This window comes from Pogona vitticeps, chromosome 1 (genome assembly GCF_051106095.1).
Source record: "Pogona vitticeps strain Pit_001003342236 chromosome 1, PviZW2.1, whole genome shotgun sequence".
Lineage (NCBI taxonomy): Eukaryota > Metazoa > Chordata > Lepidosauria > Squamata > Agamidae > Pogona > Pogona vitticeps.
In genome coordinates, this window is record NC_135783.1 from 138506545 (window position 1) to 138520349 (window position 13805).

Consider the following 13805-nt stretch of genomic DNA (forward strand, 5'->3'; position numbering starts at 1 on the left):
ACAAAAAATTGTGTCATTTAGATCACTAAATCCAGTATTCTGTGGATGATTGCAGTAGAACATGTTCTACTGCAGAACAGCCCCCTCTGCTACCCGTCGGCCACCTTCTGGCTGCAGAAGATTTCCCAGTTGCCCAGAGCCAGTTCTAAGGGTGCACAGGGATCTGTAAGTGGGAAGCAAAAACTGCTAATTCCAGATCCTTCCCAGGGAACACCACTATTACTTCCCAATGTGAGCAGGATAGAAGCTAAGACCACATTAGAAAGAGGAGGAAGAATGCAGAGCGGCTTGAATGACACACAAACACAATCTGACATATAATGGACAAGTAACCATTTTGCCCCTGCAGGGACACCCTCATCTCTTGCATTTCTAATGTCTGCATTCCATATAGCATGTGTGCAAATGTTCTTCAATTTAATGAATCAACCTGGAGGAAAACTCAAAGTTGACTCAGGTGGCATAGTCCATAAAGACAACATGGCACCTCCCTTTTTTTCAGAAAGATTAAACCCTACATTTATTACTCAAAACTGAAATATTGAACCAATAGCATTAAGGAAGTTATGGGGTTTACATCTTTGATGAATGGCTGTAACGGGCAGCCAAAACATCACATGTCCATCACAGCTGGGCAGTGAGTCATCAGCCAATGGTGTGACGGAGGGTGGAACTTAAGGGGAGGAGCTAGTATAAAAAGGGGGGTTGAAGCGTGTATGAGAGACAGATTGGAGATGAGAGGTTGAGCTGAGGGCTTTAAAGTGAATGTTAGTTATAGGGAGTGAGAGAGCCTGTCAGTGTGAAATAGTCTGTGTGAGCCAGTGATTTATTTACAGTGATTGACGTATTGATTCTTTACCAGTGATTTACTATTTTTATTTCCTGTAATCAATAAACCAGTTTTTGTTTTTCAAAGTTACACTTGTCCTTCGTTTGATTTACAAGGATAAGTTGGTGGCAGCAGAGATTAAAGTGAAGTAGCAACCACTCTTTGATGTTTGAGGGTGGATGTTACAATGGCTTATTTGCACTTCCTCATTCGACTCCTACCAACCTACAGTGAATGTAGTTGCTCGACCAATGTAGGTATACACAACGAATACTGTCCACATGGTAACCCCTCCTCCCACAAAGCTCTCTCTTAAATCTCCTCAATTAGCATGCACATGCCTGTATCAGGTTACAGAGAATTTGACGAGAAATTTAACAAATCTATCACGCAAGCTCAAGAATGAAACAACAGGACAAATATGATGTAAGTCCCACTGGACTCCAAGGGATTTGCTTTTGTGTAGACATGCATAAAACTGCGCCACCATTTACTTTACCTTATCTCTATACACTGGTCCTGAACAGCTGCTAGCAGTTTTCCATTGCTGAAGAACAAAAAGATTCAATAAATATCCCTGCATAATCATGGCTGCTTCCAAGGGATATCAAAGGCTCAGTTTCAGTTTCTAATGCCTAGAATGAGCCGTGGAGGGGAATTATATTAATGACCGCACAAACACACCTCGAGGCTTCTTGATGCCACAATTTTCAATTCTACAATGCAACAATCTTTTTCAGGGTATTGGGGCAGCCCTCCATGGTTCAAGGGAAGGAGAAAAGGGCCCCAGAACTCCGGAAAGCTATCCTACTTCTGGTTCACTCTGTAGCATAAGCAAAGTGGGGCCCTGAACAAGCATACTTCTGCACAGAATAAACACTAGAAAGTTAGAAATCCACGCTTAGTATAGGACCTTTGAAATCACTGGAACCTGTCAGCAATTCCTCTTCTGCTGATGGCTGGGAACAGGTTTCTACTACCTTCATGCACATACACACACATGCATGCATTCATCCACGCACGCGCACACGTACACACACACACACATGCACACACAACACACACACACACACACACACACAGAGTATATATTCAAAGAAAATGCATGGTCACCTACCTTGCAAGAACTAAATGCCAGTTGATCTGCTTATTTACCAGGCGGACCAATCCCGCAGGGAGAGAAGATTTTGCAGGACTAGAAATACAAACATGTTTACATGGGGGGATGAAAGGCACCTTTTAGAAATACAATCAATGCTACAAAGAAGGGTAGATTGTGGTAGTCACTTCTTTTGGTAGAGTTTAAATGAATTTGTCCATCAATATGGGTCACACTGTACTTCTGTAGTAACCCCGCTACCCAAGGAGGGAACTGATGGCACCACTTTTAAATCCCTCGCATTCTAGAAGAGCTCACTCTGAAGGGGTGTCTTTTAAAGTGCAAAATCCAATATTTGTACTGAAATACCATATTCTGTCAATGGAATAGGGAGGAGAGCACTTCCTCGTCCCCATCTCCTGCATCCCCACCAAAATCCCGCTCTGGAGAGTTGCAAGACTCTACGATGGGAAGGAGGGGCAATGGGGGGGAGCAGAGACGAAGGAAAGTCATGTTATGTGAGTGGGCGTAATCTTCCTTCAACTTAGATCCTGCTCTGTTCTATCTTGCCACTTTTAAATTGTTGCCAATAATCTTGATTTTAATCATATCTAACATTGTTTTATTCAGCTTTATATTCCCAAAGAGTTTTTTTTTATAAATACAATTGTAACATGTACATTATTATGTATAGATTGGCCAGAATCCTGTTGGACTGCATAACAAGTACAGGCCTGGTGACATGGGTTCATCAGTTAGTCACAAGGTGTGGTGTTGAGTTTACACAATTCAAATGACCCACATGTAAATCACCCACAGGATTCTGACCATGGATACCAATCAGGATGGACAAAAAACATTTTTAAAAAATCAATTTAAATCACAATTTAAATTTTAAAAATCATTTTCATTTAAATACACAAAAAAGTCAATTTGAAAAAAAAATGATTTAAATCAAAAATTGATACCAATTTTGTATTCCAGAGATATACACACCCTCACATCCAATCAAGTGGTTTTGTTTTCTTTTTTATTCATGAAAAAGCTATCTCTAAAGATGAACACTTCAAACAGAGGTTCATTAGCGGAGCCAAACGCTGTTAAAGCCACTAAGTTAGCTGAGCTGATCCTTTGCAAATGCCATATATTGTTTCAAACTAACTTAAAACAGATCTTTGAGAGTTTATGTTTTAACAAAGCAACTTACCTGTACCATAAGTAATGCAGCAAAAATAAGGCAGGGCCTATAAAAGAAGAAAAATGTTTAAATACGAAAAACCCTGCTCAACTGTTCAAAAAGAGAACGTGACCAGTAGAAAGGGCTGCATTTTTGCAGATATTTTGTTGTTTCGTTTAATTTGTCCTTCAAAGAAAAACATGCACATGTGTGGAGCCACACTCCAGTCCACCTTGCAGAGACATGGCAGAATGCCTCAGACATGATATCCTGTGCCTCTTGTAGCTACAGGTACCAATAAAGCACTGGATGAGCTTTGACCCTGTGCATCTGGGAAGGGAAAGTTAGCCCATGAGAGAACACAATCGGCTTTGTCTCCTGTACTAGAGATCTCACAGCCTGCCACACAGCTCTCCTGTCAGAAATCACTACTTCTAACAAACGTGGGACAACCCACTGGATTAGAAACAAGGACATAAATTCTTGATGTTTATACTGAATAAATACAAGTACCATAGTAGTACCATGACAGAGCACAATTGGACCATTCATTTCTTATAACATATGCTATGTGGACAGAAAGCATAGCCCTAGAGAGACTCCCCACACGCGAGGAGACCTGGCAGCTATTTATGTACGAGTGCAATGAAATACAATCTGGTGAGAAAAAAAGAGGAGCCAGAAAAGGGGAAAAGCAAACTACAGGAGTCTAGGAAAAAGAACATATTTCCCAATAGCTGTTGTATAGTTCATGTTACACTTGGCCCTCACTACAAGAGGAATATGAAAACAAATAAACTACATAAACAGATCCAGGGAATTTTACACCCTATTCATTTCAGCCACATAAGATCTACTGAACAATCCATCAGCACAAGCCATGCATATTTACCTGTAATTGCTTTAGTGATGATGGATGATGCTCCATGTTTTCTGTTGCCTCTTGGCTGCAAATTACAAGAGAGAGAGTTAGTTAGTTTGCAGCAACTCAATTCTTCATTCATCCACCTTCTAAAGGAATATGGTTTGTTTACTCTGTGTTGGGCTAAGTAACTGTTTGAAACTCTATTCTATTTCAGTTTTAAGAGCACTTTCAGAGGGTTTGGGGGAAGTGAGAGATGCAACAAATTCAGCGCCATGAAGACACACAAAATTGCAGCTCGGTGCCTTAAAAAATGGCCTCAAATCCAAATCCATGGGTGTGACAAAGTCCACATCAAGAGAATGCATCCCATGTCAGCAGATATCCAGAGATGAAAGAGCTAATCAGTAGAACTCAAGGACGGTGGTTCCAAACTTGGGCAGCAACACCCAGAAATTCTGACCAGCACAGCTAGTGGTGAAAGCTTCTGGGAGTTTTAGTTCAAGAACATCTAGGTAATTAATCAACTGCTAAAGTCATAGGTTTTAAGAAAGCCCTGTATTTTTTCATTGGTATTTTCCATTATAATTTTATTTTCTACTGTTAATTATCCTATCTGTGAAGTTTTAAATGATTTTTAATAGAAAACCTGGTACATTTAGGTATTCGTAACATACTGGCGGAAATCCTATTGTTTAGCATCGTTAAGTCACAACTACACAGGCATCCTTCAGTCTCGAGAGACCATGATAACGTGCTCTGTATCGAGGAGTGTCCTCTCCAGAGCATGAAGCCTGGATAAAGTAATATGGAGGATAGGCTGTTACCCAAGCAGCAGATCCCCCCTCTCCACGTTGCTGAAAAGATCCAATGGAAAGGCAAGAGCCAATACAACTGGTTCCAGCAACGATGCAGGAGTTGACAGAACAACGCGAACTGCCTTCGGGACTCCAGCTAGTCACAACTAGTGTAGGCCCATTTAATTCAATGGAGGAAGAGACTCACCAGATCCCCACTAATTTCACTGGGCTGACTCTAGTACAACTTACAGTGCAAGAAAAATGTGAATGGATCCACTATGAAGTCACACCTGAAAAGTTGGGTTTCCCTGGTTAAATTGCCTTCAACTGGCCACACAAGAATCAAGGGAGAGAAGAAGAAACTGGCAAACAGCCTTGTTTGCAGCTTGTTAAAGTATCTCTTTTGCAATCATCCAGATTTACAATAGGTATGGCTACAGGGGAATTGCCTTAAAAAGCTGTAAACAAGGGTCAAACGACAATTTCTTCCTCTCATTCTCTCTCTTTTTCTTTTTGTCTCTAGGTGACAGTGCAAGAGTACTAGAATCAAAACTTTTTCTTAAAAAAAGAACGAAAAATATGGCATTATTAGCAAAGCTAACAGCACTCCAAGTGTTAATGGTGCCCCCACAGCCACCATCCTTCTGCCACCTAATTGCTATCGCTCCACCAGAAACTTTGCTGAAAAATAAAGACAAAAGGCTGGGGATTACATGCTGGCTGAGTAAACTGAGACTCTGGCTGCAGCAAAGAATGCATAAATGGTACAGGGCTGGCTCCAGCTCACCATCTCTCATGAGACAAGAGAGACTGATGAGCTCCCTGAGGCAATGGGGAATGTGCCCAAAGTGGCAGTGGATTTACTGTCACAAAAAATGTAGAAGCTCCAGCAGCAGAAGAAAAAAATTACAGATTATAGCGGGGAAACTCCATACAGTACCGATTCACATTGACTTTTACGTGTAGCCCATGGAAAATAATGTAAATCTGACCATCCCTATCATGAAGCATTTTCTGCATTACTCCTTAACGTAGTTGCATCCTTACTAAGGATGTGTGTCTTGTTGCTTTGAATATGTTTGTGGTGGAAGGGGGAAGGAAAGTTAAAAATACAATCAATCCTAAGGAGTCCAAATAATAATAATAATAATAATAATAATAATAATAATAATAATGATGATGATGATGATGATGATGATGATGATGATGATGATAATAATAATAATAATAATAATAATAATAATAATAATAATAATAATAATAATAATAATAATAATAATAATAATAATAATAATAATAATTTATTGTCATTGTAAGTATATACACAGTATATCCATACAACGAAATTCACAGACACCCAGAGACCAGACACATGCACACGCATAAAATTCCCCAAACACTCCCCACCCACTAAAAAATCCCCCACTAAAAATACAAACATCTACACCGCAGGCAAAGTAACACAGTCCAACTAATTATTCACTACTGGTGGTCTTTAAGCTCATTATTAATTGTAATTATAGCTCTGCGATAAAAACTATTGAGAAAACGTGTGGTCCGAGTCTTAATTGTTCTATATCTTCTGCCAGACGGTAACAGTTCAAAAAAGTTATAAGCAGGATGGGAAGAGTCTCTCAGGATGCTGTGTGACTTCCTCAGACAGCGGGATGTGAAGATGTCATCCAGGGTTGGTAGCTGGAGCCTGATGATATTCTGGGCAATTTTAATGGTTCTCTGTAGAGCTTTTTTGTCCGCTACAGAGCTGCTCCCAAACCATGCCAGAATGCCATAGGTTAGGACACTCTCAATGGTGCTACGATGGTATGACAGAAGTAAATGCTGAGATAAATTTAACTTGCCGAGCATTCTCAGGAAATACAGCCTCTTCTGTGCCTTCTTTATTAGCATGTTGGCATTTATAGTCCATGAGAGGTCCTCTGAGATGTAAGTACCCAGAAATTTAAAACTACCAACTCTCTCCACTTCCTCACCGTTTATGTACAGTGGTAAATGTACATTTCTCTTCCTCCTAAAATCAATTATGAGTTCTTTAGTTTTTTTGATGTTAAGTGTGAGATGATTTTCTTTACACCAAAGTATCAACCCTTGTACTTCCTTTCTATAAGCAGACTCATTGTTCTTATTTATGAGCCCCACCACTGTCGTATCATCCACAAATTTAATAGTTGCATTGGTGTTATACAGTGGGGTGCAATCATGTGTGTACAGGGAATAGAGGAAGGGACTTAGCACACAGCCCTGGGGAGCTCCTGTACTTAGTACCAGGATAGAAGAATGGTGAGATCCTATCCTTACTGACTGTGGCCTATCTGTCAGAAAATCCTTTATCCACATGCAGATCTCTTGAGGTAATCCCAGGTTGATCATTTTTAAAAACAACCTATTTGGTAGAATGGTATTAAAAACAGAGCTATAATCCACAAACAACAGCCTCGCATAAGTTCCCTGTTGTTCTAAGTGGCTCAATACAGTATGGAGTACAATGGATACAGCATCATCAGTAGATCTATTTCTCCTGTATGCAAATTGCCATGGGTCCAAAGAAGGTGGAAGACTAGCCTTAATGTCAATCTGCAGTAAATTACCCAGAGATCTTTCTTCTAGCCATCCCTGCACTAGATTCCATGACCTCAGGGCTAGGGAAGAGAACTTTTGGCCTTCCAGATGTTTGGGGCTAAAGCTTCCACCATTCCTTCCCATCGGCCACGCCAGGTAGGTCTTACTAGCCAAATGGTCAGTATCAGAGGTTCCCCATTCCTGCACTACCAGTGGGATTTGTCACCATGATAAACAGTTTGGTTATTCAAGTAATTAAAGATCTACTTTTCTCACTGTTGGATCATATACAGTATTTACCCTTCCCACACTTCTAAGCTAATCACAAACAGACACTTTGGCATTTAAGCACTAGTGAGACTACAAAGTACAGCAACAAGGATACCATTCATTCTGCCAGATTTACTTACAAACTTCTAGAACAATTTGTTTCCACACTATTTTTCATGCGTGCATTGGGAACTCCAAAAGAGGGGACTGCGTCTTATATTTGCAGTATAAAGCTTTTAAGCTAAGACATTGAACTCTCCCAGTCTCATTTAAGTACCACACCCATATCACATTAGATATACGTCCAAATGGAATTTGCTCCTTCAAAAGCATATGTAAAATAATATACAGTACTCAGCACAATTGAACATCTATTTGGTCAAACTGCAGAGATGTACAGTAAATGGAGGTGAGCTAGCTTTGATCCTGTTTTCCTGATCCCCTTCGAGCAAGCCCCAATGAACACAGCTGATTAAAAACAAACAGGACTAATGCGCCGAAAGGCTGTCAAACTGTGTCACTCAACTAGAGTGACTAATAAAACAGAGCTGACATGGAGAACATCTCGCTTTTCAGACAGGCTCATCAACCAACTTTTTTAATATCCCATCAGGATATTCAATGTATGGACCAACTGCAGATTTTCAAAAAGTATGCCGAACCTACAGCTAGTCACTTGTGCTACATGCATACAAAATCACAACACAGTAGTGGTTGTTGTGGGTTTTTCGGGCTTCTTGGCCGTGTTCTGAAGGTGGTTTTTCCTAACGTTTCGCCAGTCTCTGTGGCCGGCATCTTCAGAGGACAGCAAACTGTGCTTCGCGAATACATTCACTACACAGTGTTGATTTGCAAAATCAACTGAAATTAGACCATTTCTTTGTATGTCTTTAGCCGGCTGATTATCTGGGATTTGCCCATTTATTTCACAGGATTTGTTTCATGTACGTTTTTAAAATCTGTTTCTAACCCCCTTGTGTACATCTTTATAGACAAAAGGTATGTATTTAACAAATAAACAGGGTGTTCTTTTTATTTCTGTTTGCACCATAATAACATTACAGCTGAAATGCTTAAGTTCCGGGTATAAATCTACATTTCATATTTCATCTCTTAACTTGACCTGCACACCCAGGACTCAGGTGTAAATCAATACAACATGCAATACAGTATTTCCCACGTGCAGTGGTCCCCAACCCTGGGTCCCCTGGGTGTTCTTAAGACTGCAACGCCCAGAAACCATGGGCAGGACAGCAGGTAGGGAAGGCTTCTGGGAATTGCAGTCCTTAACTTAAATCTTAACCCGGCAGTTAAGATCTAGCCAGGGGGGCCCTTTTGAAAGAGCCATCCGTCAAGGAGGTAAGAGGGACGGCTTGTAGACAAAGGGCCTTTTCAGCAGCTGCCCCCAGACTATGGAATGCCCTCCTGACTGACGCTGATGACATTTCGGCACCAGGTCAAAACCTTCCTGTTCCCGAAGGCTTTTAATTGAAATAACATCAACTGTGGGTCCTGATGATGGCAATTTTAATTGTATTTTAATCATTTTATCTTTTATTGTATTTTAATTGAATTTTAATTGTTGTAAGCCGCCCAGAGACCTTTGGGTAGACTGGACGGCATATAAGTTAAATAAATAAATAAATAAGAACACTTGGGTGACCCAAGGCTGGGAACCACTGGGCTAAAACACTAAAATGACAGCTGTTGTCAAATTATGGAGCACATTTTTAATTTCACAGTCTTTATTTGTTTGTTTGTTTGTTTGTTTTGTTAGGGGAGCCACCGGGTTTTCCCCACGTACCAGGGGGAGTCCCCCCCGCTCCTACAAGGGACTCACTGCTAGGCTAACAACGCGGGAGGGGGGTGGGCGTCCTGAAGTTTCCCTCGCCTGGGGGGGGGAAATGAACGCGTTGGGGGGGGTCCCGGCGCAAAGGGGTCCCGCCTGGGCACCGAGGCCCCCCCATTCCCCGGAACGAACTCTTCCTCCGGAGGGCTCCGCGTCCCGTCGAGGCGAGAGGCGGGCGAAGAAGAGCTTCAAGACATAAGGAGGGACACGAGAACGAGAAGGGAAGCGGCTCGGGAGCACCCGCGCCTGGGGCCGCTGTTCCCAGTGTTGCCACGTGTGTCCGGCGACACGCGTCCGCTTCCCCACGACCTCCGCCCTACGTGGCGGGCTTTGCTTCCCAACGCTGTCCCTCCTGCCCGGAGGCGGCGGCGGCTGCTCTGCCGGGAAGGAGGGGAGGAAAGCCCGCCTCACCTGCACCTCCGGCTCCGGCGGCCACTCGATCTGGATCAGCAGGTCGTAAAGGATGTTCTCCTCTTCTTCTTCCTCCTCCTCCTCCTCCTCTTCTCCCAGCCCGCGGCTCTCCCGCCGCCTTCCCGGGGCAGCAGCCATGATACTGGCCGCGGACGGAGCGGCTACACAGCTGCTACGGCAGCCCGCAGAGGACAAACTCCGCCAAGGGAACGAGAAGCCGGGCCCGAGCAAGGCGGGCCCGAAAGAGGCGCGCCAAAGGGGGCGGGCGGCCGTCCCGGGTCGCCCGCAGCAAGCCTCCGCCGCCGTCGCCTCCTCCTCACCCGGTGGGCTTCGGCCTCAAGAGACGGGCGCCGGAGGATCGGGCACCGCCGCCGGCGCCACCACAGGGCTATGCCTGCGCTTATGCATATCCTCGTTACACAAAAGCACCAGGCACAAGTCAATAAAAACTGTTTTTTTAAAAAAAAAAATTGACTGGTACTATGTAACAGATGCAAGTTTTAACCAAAAACCTAAGTATCTGTTAAATATCGGTGCAGTATGTATGCTGTTCCTCGTATTGCCGGTCTTTTGTAGCTCTGATGGTGTGGTTTTAGTACTGCTTATAGTACTGTGTGAAGTTTCTTGATATTGTTCCCAAAGCCCCAATGACTACGGGGAACCACTGAAGTGTGTTTCTTCCAGAGGCAAAATCTTTCAATTGCCAGGTCTCTGTTTTCCCCAGTTCTTTATTTTCAGCACTGGCATCTCCTGGAATTGCAATGTCAATGATCCAGAGTAGACATTTCTTCGTTTTATCACTACTGTCTGGTGTAAAGTGTGTTATCAGTTTGGATTGGAAATCCCACAAGATCTAGACTTCCTCATTTTCTGACACCTTCTCTACCTGATGTTCCCACGGGTTTTTAGAGGCCGGCAAGTTATATTTTTTTGCATAATAACCAATGCACCAATTTTGCCACTCCATCAGGTGTAATTTTGTAATTAGTTTGTGCAGTTATATTACTGCTGTACTACTATTAATGCAATCCTCTTTTTTTTTCTTTCTATAGTTTCTTAAGAAAATCAACTCTTGGTTTAATTGTCCTATCTTTATTCATTGCTTGCATTTTTAACTGATTGCACATACAACTGGTTTAAAAGTGCAACAAATGGAATAAATTGAAGGGACTCGATTTGAGGTGCCATGGGATAATGTTTTGTAGGGCTAATGTTCCAGTAAAATGCATTGGGCCAAACTACAATTACGTACGTAAAACTAGTACTGCTGTATTTCCTTTTCCCTTGAAGACAGCTGTATGAAACTCATCCTGCGTGTTTACTTATCATCTCCACTAATTTCTGAACGAATAGGTCATGTAATCAATCTCGTATTTACCAGTCTCTTTGCCTATGTAACAGTGCAACTCTAAATTCCCATTGACAACAATAAGGGATTGTTATTCCTTAGTAAATGGATATAGAAGTGCAGTTCTAAAATGTAAATCCTAAAATATTTGTTTGGGTGCACTTACTAACCCTAACCATTTGAACTCTATAGGGTTTTTCCATGCATAGGATTAGGTTGTATGCAGCCTTACTTTTTAAGTCCCACCGAACTGAATAGGGCTTGTTTTCAAGTAAGCACACACATATAGGTTTGGACTGCAAATAAATAAAACTTCAGCCAATTAACCAACAATTAATAGACAAGTACTAAAACTAGACTTCTAAGAGAAGAGACTGGAGACATTTCTCAAAGCATAGCTCTCAAGAGTGAACTGCTGCCTCTGCTCTGCCGAGAGCTGCGCTGCCAGCAAAGGAAATTTTCCAAGCTCTGGTTAGGAAAATGATCATTGCAAGCCAAGAGTCGGGATGGCCCACAGATTGGACTCCATTTCTTGCAGCCACTATGGAAACAAACAATGAGCCCGATGGTGAGGCAGACAATTCATGTGACTTTCAACTGAAATTATAAAATGTAAATTAATATTTAATTTAATTTACATTTTTATCCCCCCCTCAGCTAGTGGCAAAAGCTACTGTACTCTGGGCAGCTAGCAAGCCAGATCAAAGCCACTTTGGGTCATTTTTAAGGAGAAAGGTGGGGTAGACATGTTTATAATAATAATAATAATAATAATAATAATAATAATAATAATAATAATAATAATAATAATAATAATAATAATAATAATAATAATAATAACAATAACAATAATAATAATAATAATAATAATAATAATAAAAGGAAAAATAAAGAAATTCAAAGAAGACATCGTAGAAGACACATTCCCTTAAAACAGGATAACTGTCCAGATCCATTCGTGCCTTTAGGCGTGTGCAAAGCACCTTGATTAATAATGAACATGCTCTTAGTTGGGGGACGGCTGGCTAGAGCAGAAGGCCCTGCAAGGGAACATTTCCCTGAGATGCTCTTCTCTTCGTCCCAGGGTCTCTGCAACCGCGAGTCGCCTCCCTCCACAACCGGCTCCTGCGGAACCTTGGGTGGCCGGGCGCTGTTGAAGGGGGGAAGGCGAAAGCGGAGGCACCCGGGAGTGCGCAGGCGCCTTGACGCGGAGCGGGGACCGTTCTGCCGGTCGAGTCCGCGGGGGCAACATGGCGGCTTTTTCAGGTACGTGGCTCGTCCTGGAGAAGCTGGAGGGAGGGCAGCGGCGGCTCCGTGTTTGGCTTCATGAGGGAGGGATTCGGAGAGTCGAGGCGCCCCACCAGGGGTTGGAGGGCCTCGAAGGGAGGCCGCGTACAGCAGACGAAGAAGGAGAGGCTTCGCCTGGTGAACCCGCTTCGGGCCCCAGAGAATTGTGAGAGGAGGGGACTGGCCCAGGGGAGCCTTTCCCCCTTTTCCCCTGATAGGCTAAATGTGGCCTTTTAATTTCTGTCAGCCGCCTGCGTCCCTTTTCAAGGAGAAAGGCGGGGTAAAATATATTTATATAAGCATTTTCAGGATGGCTGGATTGGTTGGTTGACTGATTTAAAACATTCTCCTTAAAAGAACCCAAGGCAGCTTTACAAGAATCAAAAGACAATATTTAAAAACTACAGACAGTGGGTATATATGCATTTAGAAAAGGAATTAAACAAGTATGTTAAAAACAGTCAATAAAAGTAATTATAAAACACATTTAAAACAACAGAGCACAACCATCTGTTTAAAAACCCCACTCAAATAGCCAGTCACTGAGGGAGAGCTAACTTGAAAACACATAACATCTCTTTAGCGTTGCAGCAGGACCTGAAGCATAGTGAACAGACAGTTTCGGAAAGTACTCCTGGTGTGTGTATTTGTTTATTTAAAATATTTTATCTCCAACTTTCTCCGTAATTTATTTAATTTGTTTAAATTATTTTTCCCTGCCTTTCTCCTTAAAAAGGACCAAAGGTGGTTTATAGCATTAAAAGACAGTATCTAAAGTTAACAACAGCAAGAATATAATGTTGGAAGGATCAAATGCAGACCAGAATTTTAAAAAAAGGTAAACAAAGGCAACATGAAAACACATTCAAAACATTAAAGTGCAGCGATCCTTTTCAAAACCCAACTCAGACAGCCAGTAACTAGGGGGAAGCTTATCTGAAGAGAAAGGTCTTTGCCTGCCTGCAGAAAGACACCAAAGATGGGCCAGCCTGGCCTCCTGAGGGAGGGAGTTCCAGAGTCAGGGAGCAGCCATAGAGAGAGGGGCCTTTCCCGTGTCCCCATGAAACGCACCTGTAAAGTTGGCAATACCAGCAGAAAAGCCTGATGATCTTAAGTGCTGAGAAGGGTCATATAGGGAGATAGGGTCCTTCTGGTAGCCTGGAACCAAACCGCTTAGGCTTACTTCTGATAATATAGACATTTCTATATTATGGATGGAGAATTAGTGCAGGGAAATCACCCCAGAGAGAGCCAACAGCTGCAGTACAAGGATATCTGCAGGCGGAAATGGACATT

The 13805-nt window shown here is 42.4% G+C and overlaps 2 protein-coding genes across 3 annotated transcripts in view; one reads left to right on the forward strand and one right to left on the reverse strand.

The window, feature by feature from the left end:
- Nucleotides 1-10201, reverse strand: part of NBAS (NBAS subunit of NRZ tethering complex) — a 234840-nt gene extending 224639 nt beyond the window's left edge. Inside the window, exons 1-5 of one of the 2 annotated variants that reach the window (XM_073001737.2) lie at nt 9875-10201; nt 3998-4052; nt 3136-3172; nt 1947-2024; nt 1329-1376 (exon numbers count right to left, since the gene is read on the reverse strand). In XM_073001737.2, the coding sequence (XP_072857838.2) occupies nt 1329-1376; nt 1947-2024; nt 3136-3172; nt 3998-4052; nt 9875-10012 (356 nt within the window). In that variant the 5' untranslated portion in view covers nt 10013-10201. The remainder of the gene's footprint in view (nt 1-1328; nt 1377-1946; nt 2025-3135; nt 3173-3997; nt 4053-9874) is intronic. The other variant, XM_078388309.1, reaches the window with a different exon arrangement.
- A 2132-nt stretch (nt 10202-12333) lies between these two features.
- Nucleotides 12334-13805, forward strand: part of DDX1 (DEAD-box helicase 1) — a 31924-nt gene continuing 30452 nt past the window's right edge. The window contains exon 1 of the mRNA XM_020784280.3: nt 12334-12488. Coding sequence (XP_020639939.3) covers nt 12473-12488 — 16 coding nt within the window. The 5' untranslated portion in view covers nt 12334-12472. The remainder of the gene's footprint in view (nt 12489-13805) is intronic.